This window comes from Gekko japonicus, unplaced genomic scaffold (assembly GCF_001447785.1).
Source record: "Gekko japonicus isolate JY-2015 unplaced genomic scaffold, Gekko_japonicus_V1.1 scaffold2050, whole genome shotgun sequence".
Lineage (NCBI taxonomy): Eukaryota > Metazoa > Chordata > Lepidosauria > Squamata > Gekkonidae > Gekko > Gekko japonicus.
In genome coordinates, this window is record NW_015167113.1 from 164,109 (window position 1) to 183,271 (window position 19,163).

A 19,163-nucleotide genomic window follows, 5' to 3' on the forward strand; every position below is an offset into this window, starting at 1 on the left:
CGACACAACATAGGGGTCCTGAGGCCCCAACGTCATCAAGCCGGTCGACGCAGCCGTTCGGGACATGACTGATCCGAGCCAGAGATGTTTCCACCGTGCAGTTTCGGCGTGTGCAATTAAAAAATGAATTTTATATATATGTTGTCTTCCCTATCCCCTATGAAACACTGTTAGTCCCCTGTCTAAAAGTGTAACTGTAAATCACTTTGAGCCCACTCGTGGGGAAAGCGATTAATAAATCGAAAGCATTATTATTATTAAAGCATTATTCTCTTCTTCTTCATCTCAAGATGGCACCTATGGCTTCATGAGCCAGTGGGATCGTGTGGGGGAGGGGAGGGCAAGCTGTCCCGGCAGGACTCACCTCCGTCCCAGAGCACTGTCAGCCCCACACGGGAGATGAGAGCGATGAAGAGCCCGGCTCTCTCAAAGGTCAGGCCGTTCCCAGTGTAAGTCTTGGGGGGCCGCACCGAGACCCCGTTCACTGTTATATCTTTTCCTATTATGGACAGAAAGGGGGTGTCAGAAGAGCAGAACACGGGCGGTGGGGAGGGCCCCCTTCTCACCTCTGGACGCACCAACACCTTACCTCGGAGGAGGTGGATCACAGTGTTGCCAACGAGCACCAGGACGGACTTGGTGCAGGTGGTGCCGCTGGTCCCACACGGCACATTCTCAGCAGTGACGCTGAAGGCCCCGCTACCCTCCCGCGCCAGGATGTATTCGCAGTCCCCCAGGAAGCTGTAGGCCCGCCCATCAAAGGTGATGTAGTGGGGGTCCCCCGTGGCAACACACATCCCGCTGCAGTGGTGGCGGCTGCACTCCCAGCGCCGATTGCGGCAAGTGCTGCAGGGAAGAAGGGAGAGAAGGCCTTGCTGAGCGCCAGGACCGTGGCCTCTTAAGAACATAAGAGACGCCAATGTTGGACCAGGCCAAAGGCCCATCCAATCCAACACTCTGTGTCACACAGTGGCCAGAAATACCAGTGCCATCAGGAGGTCCAGCAGTGGGGCCAGGACACTAGAAGCCCTCCCACTGTTGACCCCGCCCCCCAAGCACCAAGAAGACAGAGCATCCCTTGCCCCAGAGCCCCTATCTATACCTTGTGGCTAATAGGGGCCACTGATGGACCTCTTCTCCTCTGCATGCCCCAGAGGGTGCACAAGCGCAGCAGAAAGCTGGCTAAGACACAGGCAGAGAGAGAGAGAGAGAGTCCTACAAGGGGAATCCTGTTGCCCTGCAAGAAGCCGCTGATTGGGTTGCCCAAAGCCTCTTTGGGGAGCAAGTGCAGAGCTACAGTGGGGAGACTCCAATTTGATTCGTCCCTGTTGGGTTTGGGACTCTGGGCTTGGCTTGACCCCAAGGAGATGCCAGCCACCTGCTGGAAGCTCAGCTGTCAGCTGGCTCAGGTGAGACCCTGCAGTGCATCGCTGTCATCCTCTGGCAAGTCGCTTGAGCGGCTTGGCTTCAGAACTGACCCTGCTGGGGTTCCAGCAGAGGAAACTGGCGGATGAGTCCCTGAGCCTTGCCCAAGGCTACCCAGCCAGGCCCCCCTGCCCGCCACAGCAATCCCCAGCGTCTCACCCTTACCAGGTGTTGCAGTCCTTGGCGATGGTGTCGTTGGGCTGGTACAGCCGGCCGTTGTGGTGACAGGGGCACTCCTCCGGGGAGACGCAGTGCTGGTTCTGCAGGAGGGAAGAAGCCACAGGCCGCCAGTGAGCAAGATCCCCTCTCTGCAGGCCTGTCGCTGGGAAGGGGGATGCAGCCAGCAGTGACTTCCCAGCTGAGAGCCTGGCTTCTGCCAAACCGCCCCGCTACTGTTCTTCGACAGACGGGCCATTTGCCACTTAACCTCACCCACCTCTTTTGTCCACAGGCTGCCACAGAAACAAAAGCCATGACGGGGCGGGGGGGAAGGGGAGCAGCTCACCAAGAGGACAGTGCCCGGGGGGCAGACGCAGCCGTCAGAGAGGCCCGAGCAGCTGAGGTTGCCCTCGGGGCTCTCGCAAGTGCGCAGGCAGGAGCCGTAGGCGAAGACCAGCTCCCCAGGACAGACCACGGCCAGGGGGCAGCTCTCCTTGGTGCAGTTCCAGGCCCCGCCCGTGCAGATGCTGAAACACAGGCCAAGCAGAGGGAGGTGAGTGAGGAGGGCGGGTGGACACAGTTCCTCCCAAAACCTGCTTCTGCTCTCCTACGTCCGCGTCTGGGAGCAGATCAGCAGCCAACACGATTCTCAAGGCATGAGCTTTGGAGAGTCAAAATTCCCCTGGACTCTCCGCAACTCAAGCCCACAAAATCTTCGCTGGTCTCTAAGGTGCACTAAAAGACATCCACCCTTCCCTTTGGCCACCCAATGAGAAGGAAGCCCTCCCTGGAGGAGAAGACCCCGATGCTGGGAAAGACTGAAGGTCAAAGAAGACGGGGACGGCAAAGGATGAGATGGTTAGACAGTGTCATAGACGCAACGAACATGAAATTAAGCAAACTCCAGAGCATGACAGAAGACAGGAGGGCTTGGTGCATGATGTGGTCCATGGGGTCGCGAAGAGTCGGACTTGACTGTGCAACTGAACAACAACACCAAAAAGGTGCTCACATCCAGCTCTTCTGCTGTAGACCAACAGAAGCTTCTTCTCTCCTGGAGGCCAAACCTCCTACATGGCCCTCAAGTCACACACACCCCGAATAGAAAATGGAAAATGAAGTCTTCTGATGGTCTAATGAAGGCCTTGGCATCTCTGCCCTGTTGCGGACCCTCCAGAGGAACTGGCTGGTCACTGTGTGAGACCAGAGGCTGGACTAGATGGACCCTCCCTGGTCTGATCCAGCAGGGATCAGTCTCTTTGCCCTGTTGTTGGCCCTCCAGAGGAACTGGCTGGCCACTGTGTGAGACGGGATGCTGGGCTAGATGGACCCTCACTGGGCTGATCCAGCAGGGCTCTTCTGATGCTCTTATCAGGGGAATGCCTCGGCCTCTGTGCCCTGTTGTTGGCCCTCCAGAGGAACTGATTGGCCACTGTGTGAGAAAGGATGCTGGGTAGAGGGACTCTCACTGGTCTGATCCAGCAGGGCTCTTCTGGTGTTCTTATCAGGGGAAGGCCTCAGCCTCTCTGCCCTGTTGTTGGCCCTCCAGAGGAACTGGCTGGCCCCTGTGTGATACGGGAGGCTGGACTGGATGGACCCTCACTGGTCTGATCCAACAGGGCTCTTCTGGTGTTCTTATCAGGGGAAGGCCTCAGCCTCTCTGCCCTGTTGTTGGCCCTCCAGAGGAACTAGTTGTCCACTGTGTGAGAAGGGATGCTGGGCTAGAGGGACACTCACTGGGCTGATCCAGCAGGGCTCTTCTGAGGTTCTTATTGGGGAAGGCCTTGACCTCTCTGCCCTGTTGTTGGCCCTCCAGAGGAACTGGTTGTCCACTGTGTGAGAAAGGATGCTGGGCTAGAGGGACCCTCACTGGTCTGATCCAGCAGGGCTCTTCTGGTGTTCTTATCAGGGGAAGGCCTCAGCCTCTCTGCCCTGTTGTTGGCCCTCCAGAGGAACTAGTTGTCCACTGTGTGAGACGGGAGGCTGGACTAGATGGACCCTCCCTGGTCTGACCCAGCAGGGCTCTTCTGATGCTCTTCTCAGGGGAAGGCCTCGGCCTCTGTGCCGTTGTTGGCCCTCCAGAGGAACTGGGTGGCCACTGTGTGAGACGGGAGGCTGGGCTAGAGGGACCCTCCCTGGTCTGATCCAGCAGGGCTCTTCTGATGTTCTTAGTTCCCTGAACCCTTTCTGCACTTGGAGCCTGGGTACTCAGGCCTCAGGTGCTTAGTAGCCTTCGATGACCCTGCCTTAGGTGGAGTTCAATCACTGGGCCTTCTCGCTCAGTCTTGTCTCCTCCAATGGGCTGCAGACCCCCAGGATCTTTAATGCCACCTGCTTTCCAAGATTCGTCCGCTGGTCTGAGCCTGGGGCCCTTGGTATGCAAAACAGGCACTCTGCCCCTGAGCCACGGCCCCTGCACCCTTCCAACCTCTTCACCCATTTCTCCTGCAGGCCACTTCCAGTGAATCCACAAACACTCCAGAGATGACTGCATGGCAGCTGGAATCATGTGGCAGAGACATTCAATGAAATCAACCTATCCTGTAGGACAGCCACAGACAGGTCACAGGGTGATTTCATCAAACATCTCCTACCACTCCACCGCACAGAGGGAAACAGCAGAGGCGGCAGTGGTGTGCACGCATCTCTAACACTCTCTGACACAGAACTTCTTCCTCCCGCTCCCGTAATACAAGAACTCAGGGGTAGATGACGAAGTCCATGGGCCACGGATTCAGGACAGATCAAAACGAAGGGCTTTTTTGCACAGCACATCGTTAACTTGAGACCTTCACAGCCATGAGCCAGGACAGTTTTAACCGGAGACCAGAAGAACCCTGGATTGGAGTCGATCAACCATTTTCACATGCTGGCTGGAGGTTGAGGGGTGACACGATTGCTCTCTTTAAGTATTTGAAGGGCTGTCACTTGGAGGAGGGCAGGGAGCTGTTCCTGTTGGCAGCAGAGGAGAGGACTCGCAATCATGGGTTTACACTAAGGGCAGGAAGGTACCAGCGGGATCTTAGCGAAAGCTCTTTTACAGTCAGAGCTGTGCAACAGCGGAATCGGCTGCCTGGGGAGGTGGTGAGCTCCCCCTCCCTGGCAGTCTTTAAGCAGCAGCTGGACAAACACGTCTTGTCAGGGATGCTCTAGGCCAGGGGTGGACAAACTGCAGCCTAGGAGCCACATGTGAGTCTTTCACACAGTCTAATTTAATGCTAATAAAAAGCAAATGTGCATATTTTTCAATAAAAATGTGTGTGTGATTTTTGCTCATGTCTTGTGGCTCTCAGACATCTGATGTTTCTTTCCGTACGGTTCATACTATATATCAAACTGTGCATTGTGCTACAAATGCTACAAAAGGTGAAGAGTACCTATTACATCGGGTACTGAATCTTTGGTAGTTAGGTATGACTCTGTTGTTAATGAGTTAATGAGAAAACTGAATAAAACTGATTTGGGGAAAAACACACCTGATGTTTATTCTATGTGGCTGTTAAGTTAAGCGAGTTTGGGCAGGGGGTCGGACTAGATGGCCTGTATGGCCCCTTCCCACTCTGTGTGATTCTACGATCCTCTTCTGTGATTCTAAATGGAACCTCCGTGTTCAGAGGCTGCGTGCCTTTGAATGCCAATGGCTGGGGGACAAACAGTGGGGTGGGGGAGACCCGTTGTTTTCGAGACCTGCTTGTGGCATGTGGCCAGCCGCTCTGTTGGAAACAGAATACTAGACTAGAAGGACCTTTGGTCTGACCAAGCCAGGAAAGTCTCATGGGAACAACTGAACCCCTGGAATGCAGTGCAGCCGCCCACCGGGGCCCTGCAACCCGGCAGCCTACCGCCTGCGGACCAGGCCTGGGAATGAGGCACAGAGAACTACGTCAGGCATAGAATACAGCCAGGTTGTGACTACTTTGTGCCAAGGAAACTGAACGTCTGTGTCAATCTCTCTGCCTCAAGGGCAACAGAGTTCTGTCATTACGTATGCATTATGCAAACCAAGGCTAGCTGCATATATTTGCTTATTTTGAATGCTCAGTTTTGTTCTGATGGCGCTGGGGAAGGCACACGGAGATCTGCGGTGAACCAAAGCCCCATAGAGGGAGTCGAAGCTGGACCTCTGACCGGCTCCTGAGATTTCATGCGTGTTCCCACACCCACAAGGACAAGAGTCTTACTTTTTTCCTTTAACAAAGGCTGAGCTCTTCACCCAATAGTCAACAGTAGCTGGCATACAATTTGATATATTTATCTATTTAAAACCTTTTGATGCTGCCTTTCCACTCGGTTAAGGGTCCCCAAACAATCAAAACCATTGTTATGTATTGGGACTGAATCATTCCTGACTGACTCACCCCAGAGACTGGCTGAGCTTGGAGCACAAGAACAACAGCCTGCCAGGATTCTGAAAGTAACCAATGAAGTAGTCATGTTATGTAAACAGCCTATCACTGGGAGTGGGGGGGTGTCTGGGTGTGGCAACTGCATGCTATTTAACAGAGCTGAGGCGCTGGGGTCTTGTCTAGCTCTTGCTGAAATCACTAATAAAGTTTAGCTGATCACCAGACTCGAGCCTGTCCATCCGTGGAACCCCACTATTTAACAACCATTCAAAGCAAGCTTTTAAAAATGCAAAGTATATTAAAAAAAAACAGCAATTAAAGAAAACACATTCACAGTTAAAACACGTACCCATGAAGGAGGGTCAGAGAGGGAATGCCAGACGAAAGAGGTAAGACTTTGCTGACTGGTGGAAGGCAATGACAGAGGGAGGCGGATGAACCTCCTTCGGGAGGGACTTCCAAAATTTTGGTGCCATGACCAAAAAGGCCCTGTTCTTGGTTTGCCACCCATCCACCCTCCGATGGCCAGGGCACCCAGAGAAGGGCCCCTGAAGATGACCACGGTGAAGGGATAGGGGTTCACGTGGGGTAGGTGGTTCATGAGGCAGCATGGACCTGGAATGCATTTCAGTCAGGAAAATAACACACCAGGTGTTGCAGCTTTTCCGGATCTCGCTGCCAGGCGGAAGCGCCTCCTCCCCATCCATGCAGGGGCACGTCTCCGGCCGGACGCACTGACCATCGTCGTCTAGGACCAGGCCTGCTGGGCAGTTGCATCCAGCCACACAGAGCCCATCCAGATCCCGGCAAGCGGCAAGCGCTTCCATGCGCCGGTCAGCACACGTCAGTCCGCAGGGGGCCGCACATTCTTGGTAGACCTGGCCCCCAGAGCACTGCACCGCTGTGGGGAGAGACGGAGGTGTGAATCCCTCAGTTGCGTGGAGAAGGTCCACCTGAGCTAGTGGGGCTTCTCTCTCTCATCTCTCCCCACTTTTCCACACCTGTCCTCTCAGCCCCTCGGTCATTAGAGCAGGGGTCCCCAACCTGGTGCCCACCTACTGGAAAGTGGGGGTGTTGTGTACTAAGGACGAGTCAACCCTAAACTAGCCCTGGAGTCGGGTTGAGCTTGCGTCCACGAAACAATAGCTGGCTAGGATCCTAGAATGGACCAACAGAGAAACAATGTTATGTAAATAGCCCATAATTGGGAATGGGGTGTGTTCAGGGTGTGGTTTGTGCATGCTTAAAAACCAGGCTTCTGCCTGGGATTTTTGTCTTCCTTCTCCTTGCTGAAATCACTAATAAAGTAGAGCTGATCACTGTGCTTGGGGGTCTCTTCAATCCATTTATTTAACTATTTAACAGGATGTGGGCAGGACTTCCGCACAGCAGGGCTTCTGATTGGCTGCTGGGGATTCGATGGGCTGTGCAGATCTTTTAAAACGCTGCGCCAGCGCCAGCTGCCACCACGGCACAAGGATCTTCACTGAGTGCCTGAAGGTGAGCTGCAGCAGCCATTGTATGGTTGGTTCCACCTCCTGCGGCAGCCATATTGCGGCAGCCATTTTATGGCTGCGCCCACCAATGTTCCCTCTAAGCTGTGGAGTCTTGTGAGCAAAAACTCTACATTGTGAGCTACTGGCATTGAAGTTGTGAGCGAGCCATTTGGCTACTGTATAAATTAGTTTGCTCTGGAGCCCTCCTTCCTGAGCTAAAGCAAGAATGTGTGAGCTAGGGGCTAAAAAACTGTGAGCTAGCTCACACTAACTCAGCTTAGAGGGAACACTGGCGCCCACCATCCTGTGTCAGAATTCCAAAAATGCCCACCGGATCAAAAAGGTCGGGGACCCCTGGGTTAGAGTGCTGGACAAGGACTGCAGAGGGCAGGCTTCAGATTTAGGTCAGTCATAAAGCATACTGGGCAGGGGTCATTTCCTGCAGGAGCGCACAGGAGCGGAGCTCGGGCAGTAAAGAGCCCGGGGGGCGAGCACATGCAACAAGCCCCGCCCCCTGCTCCCAGCAGCCCTCAGTCAAAGCAAGAAGCAGCCAGGTACGTTGCAGAGCCCACACCCCGGTCCAAAACAGTCCAGAGGCACCTTTGAAACCAAGTTTTATTCAGGTACAAGCTCTCCCTCCTCTGCGAGGACAGATTCCCCCCCTCATTAGCTAGCAATCCAAAAGAGTCCAGTGGAGCCTGAGCGGTGGGTGTTGCCTTCTGACACACTTCCGGTGATGTCAGGGGGTGTGGCATATGCAAATAAGTTATGCTAATGAGTTATGCTAATGAGCTCCTGCACCTCTTTTTCTACAAAATGACCCGATACTGGGTATCTGAGGGTCTGTCCCTTTCTCTCAGCTTAATGTGTTCCCTCTAAGCTGAGTTAGCTCACAGTTTTTTGGCCTCCAGCTCAGCACAGGCAGGATGGCTGCAGAGCAAACTAATCTATGCAGTAGCCAAATCGCTCACTCACACCTTTAATGCCAGCAGCTCACAAAGTGGAATTTTTGCTCACAGGACTCCACAGCTTAGAGGGAGCATTGCTTAACACCCCTCACAGGGTTGCAGTAAAGATACAACGCGGAAGGGAACTCCCCAAAGCAAGGGCGCCAAACAGATGGGATCGATCTGGGCCTCGCACTCCCCGCCCCTTCATTGTTCTGTGACCTTGCCATTTCCATGGCCACAGGACGACTTCACCCACATGCCTGCCCCAACAGGCAGCCCACTCCCCAGAGACTCACAGCAGAAGCTCCGGTTCCTCCAGGAGACCGGCACTCCCTCCTGGGCACACTCTCGGGCATAGGCAGCCACCGCCCTGCAGAGGCAGTCCTGACCAGCCAAGCAGCCGCACACGTCCTGGAGACAGAGCTGGAAGAAGGGCTCTCTCTCCACCCGGTCATGGCAGGGCTGTGGGGCAGAGGCAGGGAGAGACATTATTATTGGCTCGCTGCATGGCAGACTCCCAGGTCGGAGGGACTGCTTGACTCCCAGGAGAATGACTCCCTATTCAGCCTTCCCCGGTAAGCCAAATTCGAGTCCAGGAGCAACTTAGAGACCAGCAAGATTTTAGCGGTACAAATTTTTGAGCGTGAAAGCTGAACTCCCTTCATCAGATGGAGACCTCCATTCCAACGTGCATCCAAGAAAGGGAGCACTGGGGCCCCCCGGAAGCTCATACCCTGGACATTCTGTTTTTTGTTTTTTTTTAGAGACGCCAATGTTGGATCAGGCCAAAGGCCCATCCAGTCCAACACTCTGTGTCACACAGTGGCCAGAAATACCAGTGCCATCAGGAGGTCCAGCAGTGGGGCCAGGACATTAGAAGCCCTCCCACTGTTGACCCCCCCCCCAAGCACCAAGAAGACAGAGCATCACTTGCCCCAGAGCCCATAGCTATACCTTGTGGCTAATAGCCACTGATGGACCTCTGCTCCATATGCTTATCTAATTCCCTTTTGAAGCCATCCATGCTTGTAGCACCCACCACTTCCTGTGGCAGTGAATTCCATGTGTTAATCACTCTTTGGGTGAAGAAGTACTTCCTTTTATCCGTTCTAACCCGACCGCTCTGCAGTTTCATGGAGTGCCCACGAGTTCTTGTATTGTGAGAAAGGGAGAAAAGTACCTCTTTCTCTACCTGCTCTTTCCCATGCATAATCTTATAAACCTCGATCATGTCACCCCTCAGTCGTCTTTTCTCCAAGCTAAAGAGCCCTAAGCGCTTTAACCTTTCCTCATAGGGAAAGTGTTCCAACCCTTTTATCATTCGAGTTGCCCTTTTCTGCACTTTTTCCAAAGCTATAATATCCTTTTTAAGGTGTGGTGCCCAGAACTGCACACAGTATTCCAAATGAGGTCTCACCATTGATTTATATAGGGGCATTATTATATTGGCTGATCTGTTTTCAATACCCTTCCTAATAATCCCCAGCATAGCATTGGCCTTCTTTATTGCAGTCACACACTGTCTCGACATTTTCAGTGAGTTATCCACTACAACTCCAAGATCTCTCTCTTGCTCAGTCTCTGCCAGTTCAGACCCCATCAATGTGTATTTATATTTAGGATTTTTGGCTCCAATGTGCATCACCTTGCACTTGGCCACATTGAACCCCATTTGCCATGTTGACGCCCACTCGCCCATCCTTGACAGATCCCCTTGGAGTGCCTCACAATCCTCACTGGTTTTCACCACCCTGAACAACTTTGTATCATCCGCAAATTTAGCCACTTCACTGCTTACTCCCATCTCCAAATCATTAATGAACAAGTTAAAAAGCAGTGGACCAAGTACTGATCCCTGCGGTACCCCACTGCTTACCACCCTCCACTGAGAAAATTGCCCACCTACACTCACTCTCTGTTTTCTATGAACTAGCCAGTTTTTGATCCATAAAAGGACTTGTCCTTCTATCCCATGATTTTTGAGCTTACTTAGGAGCCTTTGATGAGGAACTTTATCAAAAGCTTTCTGGAAGTCAAGGTAAATAATATCTATTGGATCCCCCTTGTCCACATGTTTGTTCACCCCCTCAAAGAACACTAACAGGTTAGTGAGACAAGATCTTCCCTTACAGAAACCGTGCTGAGTCTGCCTCAATAGGTTTTGTTCATCTATGTGCCTACTAATTCTTTCCTTAATAATGGTTTCCACCAATTTACCCGGTATCGACGTCAGACTGACTGGCCTGTAATTTCCCGGATCTCCTCTGGAACCCTTTTTAAAGATGGGAGTGACATTAGCTACCTTCCAATCCTCAGGAATGGAGGCAGATTTTAAGGAAAGATTACATATCTTTGTCAGGAGATCTACAAGTTCACATTTGAGTTCTTTCAGAACTCTCGGATGTATGCCATCTGGGCCTGGTGATTTTTCAGTTTTTAAGTTGTCTATCAGTTTTAGGACCTCCTCTCTCATCACCTCAATCTGACTCAGGTCTTCCAACACCCCTCCTGAAATCAGTGGTTCTGGAGTGGGCAAGCACTTCTCATCTTCCACAGTGAAGACGGAGGCAAAAAATGCATTTAGCTTCTCAGCCATTTCCCTATCATCCTTCAATACTCCTTTTACCCCTTGGTCGTCCAAGGGCCCCACTGCCTCCCTGGCTGGTTTCCTGTTTCTAATGTATTTGAAGAAAGTTTTATTGTTGGTTTTTACGTTTTTTGCTATATGCTCCTCATATTCCCTTTTTGCCTGCCTGACCTCAGACTTGCATTTTATTTGCCATAGCCTGTGTTCCGTTTTATCAGCCTCACTGTGACTAGCTTTCCACTGCTTAAAGGAATTCTTTTTACTTTTTACAGCCTCCATTACTCTGTTTGTTAACCATGCAGGCTTTTTCCTATACCTGTTTGTGCCTTTCCTAACCTGCGGAATATATATTTTTTGAGCTTCTAGGATCGTAGTTTTAAATAGATCCCAAGCTTCCCCAATTGTTTTGACCCTTTCTACTTTTCCTTTCAGTTTCCTCCCCACGTGTCCCCTCATATCAGAGAAATTACCCCTTTTAAAGTTAAAAATGGTTGTGTGAGTCTTTTTGGCCAATTCTCTATTTGTACAAATGATGAACTCAACAACATTATGATCACTGTTTCCAAGCGGTGCAATCACTTTTACATCTCTCACCAGGTCTTGAGTGTTACTTAGGACCAAATCAAGGATCGCCTCTCCCCTGGTAGGTTCCGTGACCATCTGCTCCATAGCACAGTCATTTAGAGTGTCTAGAAACTCAATCTCTTTTTCCCGACTAGAACACATATTGACCCAATCAATGTGTGGGTAGTTAAAATCACCTATTATTACACAGTGTTTTTGTCTAGTTGCTATCTTTAAGGCATTCATCATTTTATAATCCTCCTCTATCTTTTGATCTGGTGGGCGATAACAAACTCCCAGTGTTAAGTTTCCTTTTGGCCCCCCTATTTCAACCCATAGAACTTCCAGAAGCGAATCCAATTCACTTAGCCTCTCAATCTTTCTAGACTTTATACCCTCTCTGACATACAGAGCTACCCCACCTCCAACCCTTCCCCCCCTATCCTTCCGATATAATATATAACCGGGAATCACTGTGTCCCACTGATTTTCCTCATCCCACCAAGTTTCAGAAATACCCACAATGTCTATTTTTCCCTCCGACACCAAGCACTCCAACTCCCCGATTTTACCTCGGACACTTCTAGCATTTGTATAGAAACAGCTGTAATTTCCCTTACAAGTTAAGCCTGCATCCTTCCTCTTGCTATCTCGAGTCGTTGTCCGGCAGTCCATGTCACCAGCCATGGCCTCTGTGGACAATTTCAATCCACCTCCCTGTAGAAAAGCAACCGGTACCCCCTCACCTCTCTCAGATGAGCCAACCCGAACCAGAGACTTTTCATCTCCTGTCGGCTTTCCCCCAATATTCAGTTTAAAAGCTGCTCTGCCACCTTTTTGATTTTAAGTGCCAGCAGCCTGGTTCCTTCTCGGGACAAGTGGAGACCGTCTCGCCTGTACAGCTCCCTCTTGTTCCAAAAAGTATCCCAGTGCCTAACAAACCTGAACCCTTCCCCCCTACACCATCGTCTCATCCACGCATTGAGACTCCTGATCTCTGCCTAGTAATCCTATTGTATTGAAAGGCGTCAGCCTCTTCCTACAGTTAAAAAAAACAGTTATGTTTTTTTAAAGAATCAGAAGTAAGCTCTTTAAAAAAATTAATTGAATAATTAAATTATAAATTAACATGAAAAAATTAGATAATATTCCATTCAGCTTCATGTTGCTTTTCATTTAAAATACCATGGGTTATTTTCCAGGATTATGTGGAAAAACATAAAGAAGAAGTTAAGCATTGGGTTGCTCCTAACAGAACACCGAAATGTTTGCTATAGCTGGGCTGAGAGGGCTTCCCCGTGGCATCCATCTATTCATAGAATTCGTTATCCCACTTGAATCCGACGAGATCGGCGTGCGGCACTGCGAGACGGGCGTGCCTCTCGGGAGCTCCCGAGACACCCGGTTTTCGAGCGCGCTCTCTGGAGCCCCCCGGGTTTCGGGGGAGATCCGCTTGGACTCTTGGAGGGAGACCAAGCGCAGGAGGCTTTTCCGGCCCCCCTTTTTCCCTGGCAAGGAGGGGTGTGTGACCAGCTTGCCTCGAAGCAGGAGCGTCCGAAGAACAGGAACATGGCCGCCATGTTCCTGTATAGCAGCTGCCAGCCGTGCTTTTAAACTTTTTGTTTTTCCCTTTTGAAGGATATCTTCCATGTCACGTTGATGGACTTTGATTATGCAAAACCTGGTCAAAGAAGGAGAGCTTACTAAATACCCCCTTGGCGGACTTTCCCTATGAGTAAAAAAAAAAACGGCCGGGAAAAGTTTTGAGAGAAACGAGGGAGAAAAAAATGCTTGGCGTAAAAATAGCTCTGCTGGAAGTAGCATTCACTCCTTTTAAGGACGATATAAGAATAGTAGAATGACTTTGGAAATATATACTGTCTAACTGTTATGAACATGGGAAGAAATGTGAAGCCAAGCTGTGAAGAAAATGGAGGCAGCTGCTGTTTGTAAGGAGGTACAGGAGGCAATACTTTATGAACTCAGGTCAGATCATTTTCAAAAAACTTTGGCAGAAGAGATGGGGAAGGCACTTGAGTCAGTGTGGGACAAGATTTTGGGAACCCCACAAGGTGCATACGAAGAGGAGAAGAAGAACAATACAGAACAAATAATAGGAATACAAGGAAGAGATGAATCACAGGAAGTCAATCAGGAGAAAGACCAGTATGTTATTCAATACTTACCTATAGAAGAAGAGATACAGGAAATGGATTTACCGACGTGCTTTGGAAGAGGAGAAAATTGTGAAAACAGGAGTGGAAAAAAATGTTTGTTAAATCCTCTTTGGAGAAAAAGAAAGAGGATTAAAAGGAGAAAGAAACTGATGAAAGCTCCAAAGGACGCCAAGGACATTAATACTAAACAACTGAACTTGGACACAGGGGGACGTAAAAAAGATAATTGGGAACTTAAAAGAGTACAAAGATCAAAGACATTTGAGTGAAAAAAGGGAAAATCAAAGAAAAAAAGAAATAGAATATAGTGTCAATGTAACAAGTGCTTTTGACTGGTTGTTGGTTAAGGACCCAAGATATGTGGGCTTTAAGGTATGAGGAAAGAACAGAGGTATAATAGGAGATGAATGTGTAAGGGAAGGCAGATGGATATAATCTGAGATACTCTAGTCAAAACGAAGCTGGAATTTGACAAATAGGTAATATTTGTGGAAGCGAACGGAAAGCTAGGTTAAATGGAACTTAAGACAGAAGGAAACCTTAAAATACCAGTTTAAATAACAATATTCTATATTACCTTTTTCATTTTTCCTGTGTTTGTGGGGATGTTGTTTGGGAGATAAAAATAAAAGTTTTGGGGGGGTTTTTTTAATATGAGATACTGGAAGTCTGGGAGAGCTAACATTTATAGGTTGGTGGTAAAATATGATGAAATTGAAGAAACAGGTATCTGCTGAAGTAAATGGAAAGCAAGGTTAAATGAAATTTAGGATAGAAGGAAACTTTATAATTTTAGTTTAAATAGTAATATATTATATAACCTTCCCTTTAAGCTGGTGTGCTGTTTTGGTAGACAAAAATATTAGTTTCCTTAATAGAAGATTTGGGAAATCTAGGAGAGATGGTATATTTAGACTGATGGTAAAATATATTTAGGAATCTGAAGTCTGGGTTTTGTTGCGTTGAGACAAAATTCAGGGGAAACAGAATTTATTGACTCAAGTGTATTATCAATTTGTTTAAGTAAATTAATTTTGGTATGGTACCTCTGTCTGGAAATAACAACACTAAGAAACAAGAAGTGGAATTTGATTGTGATGTGAATATTCTAGCAGAATGTTTGTATTTTTTTTAACCTATTTACTCAGTTAACTATATATTCAGCTATTTTTATTTTCTTAATTTCCTTAAATATACTGATTAGAAATAAGTAATCTAGATGGAAACCAATGGATGAATTTTGATGGTGACCAGAGTTTATGCAATGGGATCTATAAGTTGGTAATTGTGAGAATAAAGAGAATTTAAAAAGTAGGTAAATAACCAAATGGGGGGGAGCAATGTGACTTGGGAAGATAACAGTTGCAGTATTGGTGTATGTTGGTGGTGGTTGTTTAGGGGTGTGTTATGTGTGTTGTTGTTTGTTAATGTAAAACCCCAATAAAGATATTATTTAAAAAAAAAGAATTCGTTATCCCATTGGAAGCGGCATCGCTGCCTCAAACAGGACACAGTATTTTGTTCCAAGACACTGACAGGCTGGACAACACATCCAATTACCATGTCAGATTACACAGGGAAGCCATTGAAATTCATAAACACAAACACAATTTCAACAGGAAAGAAGAGAGTTTAAGAATAAATAGGGCATGGTTTGGCAAGGAGGGGAGGGCAGAGAGAGAGAGAGAGAGACTGGCATCTTGAGCTGGGGGGCAGGAGGGCATGGCAAGCAGAGGGGAGGGGGCTGTCAGGATATCCCTGTCGGCGTCCAGAAGAAACGGCCCGAGGATACGGGATGCGAAGATACGGAATGCATAGAGCACTTCTGCACCCAGGAGAAGAAGAGCAGGACCAACGGGACCGGCAGAGCCAGAGGGCAAGACAGACAACCTCGACCACCAGTCAGAGAAGAGCCGTGCGGGGTTATCGGCATCTCCAAGGACCCAACAGAGAGGAAGCTGCAGCCCATAGAAGCCAAGGGGGGTTTGTGTACCTTTAAGCGGGAGGGAGAGGTTGAAAATGAGAATAAAGGTTTAACCTGGGTCTGCCAGGGAGGATGGAATTCAGTGGAGACTGAAAAGGGCACAGCTGTGCATACAACACTGACCCGAGGTCTCCCTGGATAAAAGGCAATGCACTCTCAGTTAAAGGGGGAGCACCTTTACGTCTGAGGCAGTTCCAGAAACCCCATTCTCGTCAATCCTCGTTGTCGCTTAAAGGACGCTGCTACAGCGGAGCGGAATCTTACAGGGGCTTTGGGGGACACACTGAGAACCTCCCCAGAGCTGAAAGTGGCATGGCTGCCTTCGGTTTGCTGATGGAGGGACCCTTTTTCTCCAGCCCCAGATCTTTGGGCTGGTACCCCAGTCCCCCTCAATGCAGGGCCATTCTGCACCATGTGCCCATGGGTGCTGTATGACAGAGTTGCAGGGCCTGGAGGTCTCCTAGGATTTTGGCCGATCTCCAGACGACAGGGATCAGGCTCCCTGGAAGAAACGGCAACCCGTCAGGGCGGGCTGCATGGCATTATAGTCCACTGAGGCCCCTCCCACCCACAAGCCCTGCCTTCCCCAGGCTCCACCTCCAGGATCTTCTCAACCCAGACTTGGCAACTGTCTGCAGTGAGCTGGCCTTCTGGTTTCAGGCAGCCAAGGCTCTGTTTGTGGCACCCTTCCAGCCCTCCTCTGAATAAGGAGGGGCTTCTGCTGAGGGCATGCTCATCCCCCTCTGCCGCATCCCCCTGTCTCCCCACCTGGGTGCTCCTGGGCCCTCCCTCCCTTCCTCACCTGCGAGGGACAGCCGAGCAGACACCTTGTGCACAGTGACGGTCACGGCCTGGAGGCAGCTCCCAGCTCCCTGGTTTCCACAGGCTTCGTTCTCTGCAGAAACCTGCAGCTTCCCATCCACAAAATCCTGGGGGCGGGGAGACAGAAACAGCCCCAGCATCAGAGACCGAGGGGGGGGGGGTTTGCCTTGTGTGACTCTCCCAGGGGCGGATTCACCATGAAGCAGACTAGGCACGTGCTTAGGGCACCAGGGCCAAAGGGGGCGCCACAAAGTTGGGGGAAAGGGTGAAAACTTGTGAAATATTAAAACAGATGCTATATTGCATTTTTGTAGAACTTTATGTAGCCCAAGCTTGGCTTAGTCTGTCCAGTATATTGTGTTATCCTATGAATAAATTTTTGTATTGCTGCAACCTGCATTGTCTATCTGGTCAGACAGGTCAACCACTAAAATGGACTGGGTCAGTGTGGAAAGGAGGGGGGCACCAAGATTGGGTCAGTGCTTCGGGCACCAGGGAGCTTTAATCCACCCCGTTCACTCTCCTCTTTAATGTTTTTTGGGGGGAGGGCATGCAGTCAGCAACCAGGGAAGACCAGATGCGCTCCCAATCTTCCAGCCGCCACCCCTCACAAGAAGCATTAACGTTGGTATTAAGGCTGAAAGCAAGATGGAGGAACAGCCCTCCCAGCATGTCTTGGGCCAGCTGACCACAGGTGATCCAGAACAATGGTCTGGCCTCCCTGCGGAAAGCCCTCCTCCCTCTTCTTGACATGATCCTGTCTCGATATTCTCACTTAAAGTCTTCAGCAGCACCAGAAGGCTCCACAACAGTCAGTAGAGATGGTGTCAACCCAGGCAAAATGCCACCCTCTCCACAGAGGCCTCTGCCGGGTGTCTCACCTGCACCAGGAAGTAGTGGCAGGCACCATGGAAGGAGTAGCGCTTGCGATCGAAGGTCAGGTAGTGAGAGTCACCAAGCATGGCGCATTCTCCGGCGCACTGGTCTTGGGAACAGAGCCAGTGGCCCCCTTGGCATGTGCTGTGGGGAGAGAATAACGGCAGGCCAGAAGATCACGGGGATGCCAGCCAGTGTCCCCTCTAAGCTGAGACAGTGTGAGCTGTCTCACAGTTTCTTAGCCTACGGCTCACACATTTTTTCTTCGCTCAGGAAGGATGGCCCCAGAGCAAACAAATGTATGCAGCAGCCAAATTGCTCGCTCACAACTTTAATGCTAGTAGCTCACACAGTAGATTTTTTTTGCTCACAAGACTCCAGAGCTTAGAGGGAGCGTTGGTGCCAGCCACTCCCCTCAGTGACAAGCCCCCAGTTCTGGGAAGGGCCTTCCTCTGTGCTCTCCATCTCAGTGGCCTTGCCACGCAGCCTCCCCTCCCTCCCCATCCACGTTCCTGACTTTCGGGACAAGTGAACACAGCTTCTGTTACCTTGAAACCTGCGTGAGGGTTACAGACACCCCTCAGCTGCACCGACCTTTCACTTTCGCCACAGCACCTCGCCTGCTGTATTTGTCAACATCCTATTGCTGACAGTAGAACGTCCACGGGCATGCTGTAACATCACAGCCACTCAGTCGAATGATTGGAGGGGAGAGACTCACGGACCATAAGGCTTTGGACCCACCCAAAGGGGCCATTGGACCACTCCGGCTGTTCATCCCAAGATCCGACCCCCCCTCCGCTGGCCAGAGCACCAGACGCCACCCTGCTTCCGAGGATCCGGCTGAGCGTGTTCCTTCAGGGGCTTCTGGGGGGGGGGGGGGGGGGTAGCATGGGGCCTCACCACTGGTTGCAGCGCTGCTGCAAGGTCTCTCCCGGGGCATACTTCTGACGCCGGTGGAAGCAGGGGCAGTGGCTCTCTGGGACGCAGGCCCCCTCCTCCAGGTAGAGGCCCGGGGGGCATTCGCAGCCGCTCACACACTCGTCCCGGCAGCCTCCTTCCTCGGCAGGACCCACGGCGGCACAGCTGGCAGGGCACGAGGAGACGCAGTCCGAGTACACTTTCCCTCGGCCGCACGACTTCTCTGTGAGGAGGGAGGAACGGGCCGCGCTGAGCAGGGGATCTGGGGGGACGCTGGGCGAGGGGCTGCCTGCCACGTCACGCAAGAGGCCCACCAAGCGACACCCCCGCGCGGGCCACGGGGCAAGCCAGCAATGGACTCTGTGGCAGCTGCACCCACCCCCAACAGACGTGGGGTGCTGGGCATGCCTGGAGGACTGTCGGGGGTGGGATCAGAGGGACTGGGAGAGGGAAGGCGACTGTTCCGACCGCACATGAGGCATTTGCATGTCTTCATTTATATCCCGCTTTCCTCCCCAGTTCGGATTCAAAGTGGCTTGAGAACTTCGCTCTCCCCACCCCGCAGCAACCCAGGGAGGGAGACCCTGCTGAGAGTCTGGTTACAGGCCCTGGGCTGCCTGGCGGGCTCCCCCGATGGGAGTGGGGAACGGAACCTCCCATGACCCGAGTCCAGCATTTGGCCCACTAGGCCATACCGGCTCTCAGCGTGAGCAGTTTGACAGAGTGGTGCCACCAGAAGGCAACTAGACTGGAAAAAAAAAGGGTTGGGACACTTTCCCTATGAAGAAAGGTTAAAACACTTGGGGCTCTTTAGCTTGGAGAAATGATGGCTGAGGGGTGACATGATCGAGGTTTA

The 19,163-nt window shown here is 50.8% G+C and overlaps 1 protein-coding gene across 1 annotated transcript in view; it reads right to left on the reverse strand.

Annotated features, from left to right (window-relative positions):
• Nucleotides 1–19,163, reverse strand: part of SSPO (SCO-spondin) — a 184,388-nt gene that overhangs the window by 139,388 nt on the left and 25,837 nt on the right. Inside the window, exons 11-20 of the mRNA XM_015412955.1 lie at nt 18,290–18,530; nt 17,392–17,530; nt 16,491–16,617; nt 15,870–15,930; nt 8,673–8,878; nt 6,579–6,831; nt 1,931–2,111; nt 1,591–1,685; nt 590–846; nt 365–499 (exon numbers count right to left, since the gene is read on the reverse strand). Of these exons, the coding sequence (XP_015268441.1) occupies nt 365–499; nt 590–846; nt 1,591–1,685; nt 1,931–2,111; nt 6,579–6,831; nt 8,673–8,878; nt 15,870–15,930; nt 16,491–16,617; nt 17,392–17,530; nt 18,290–18,530 (1,695 nt within the window). The remainder of the gene's footprint in view (nt 1–364; nt 500–589; nt 847–1,590; nt 1,686–1,930; nt 2,112–6,578; nt 6,832–8,672; nt 8,879–15,869; nt 15,931–16,490; nt 16,618–17,391; nt 17,531–18,289; nt 18,531–19,163) is intronic.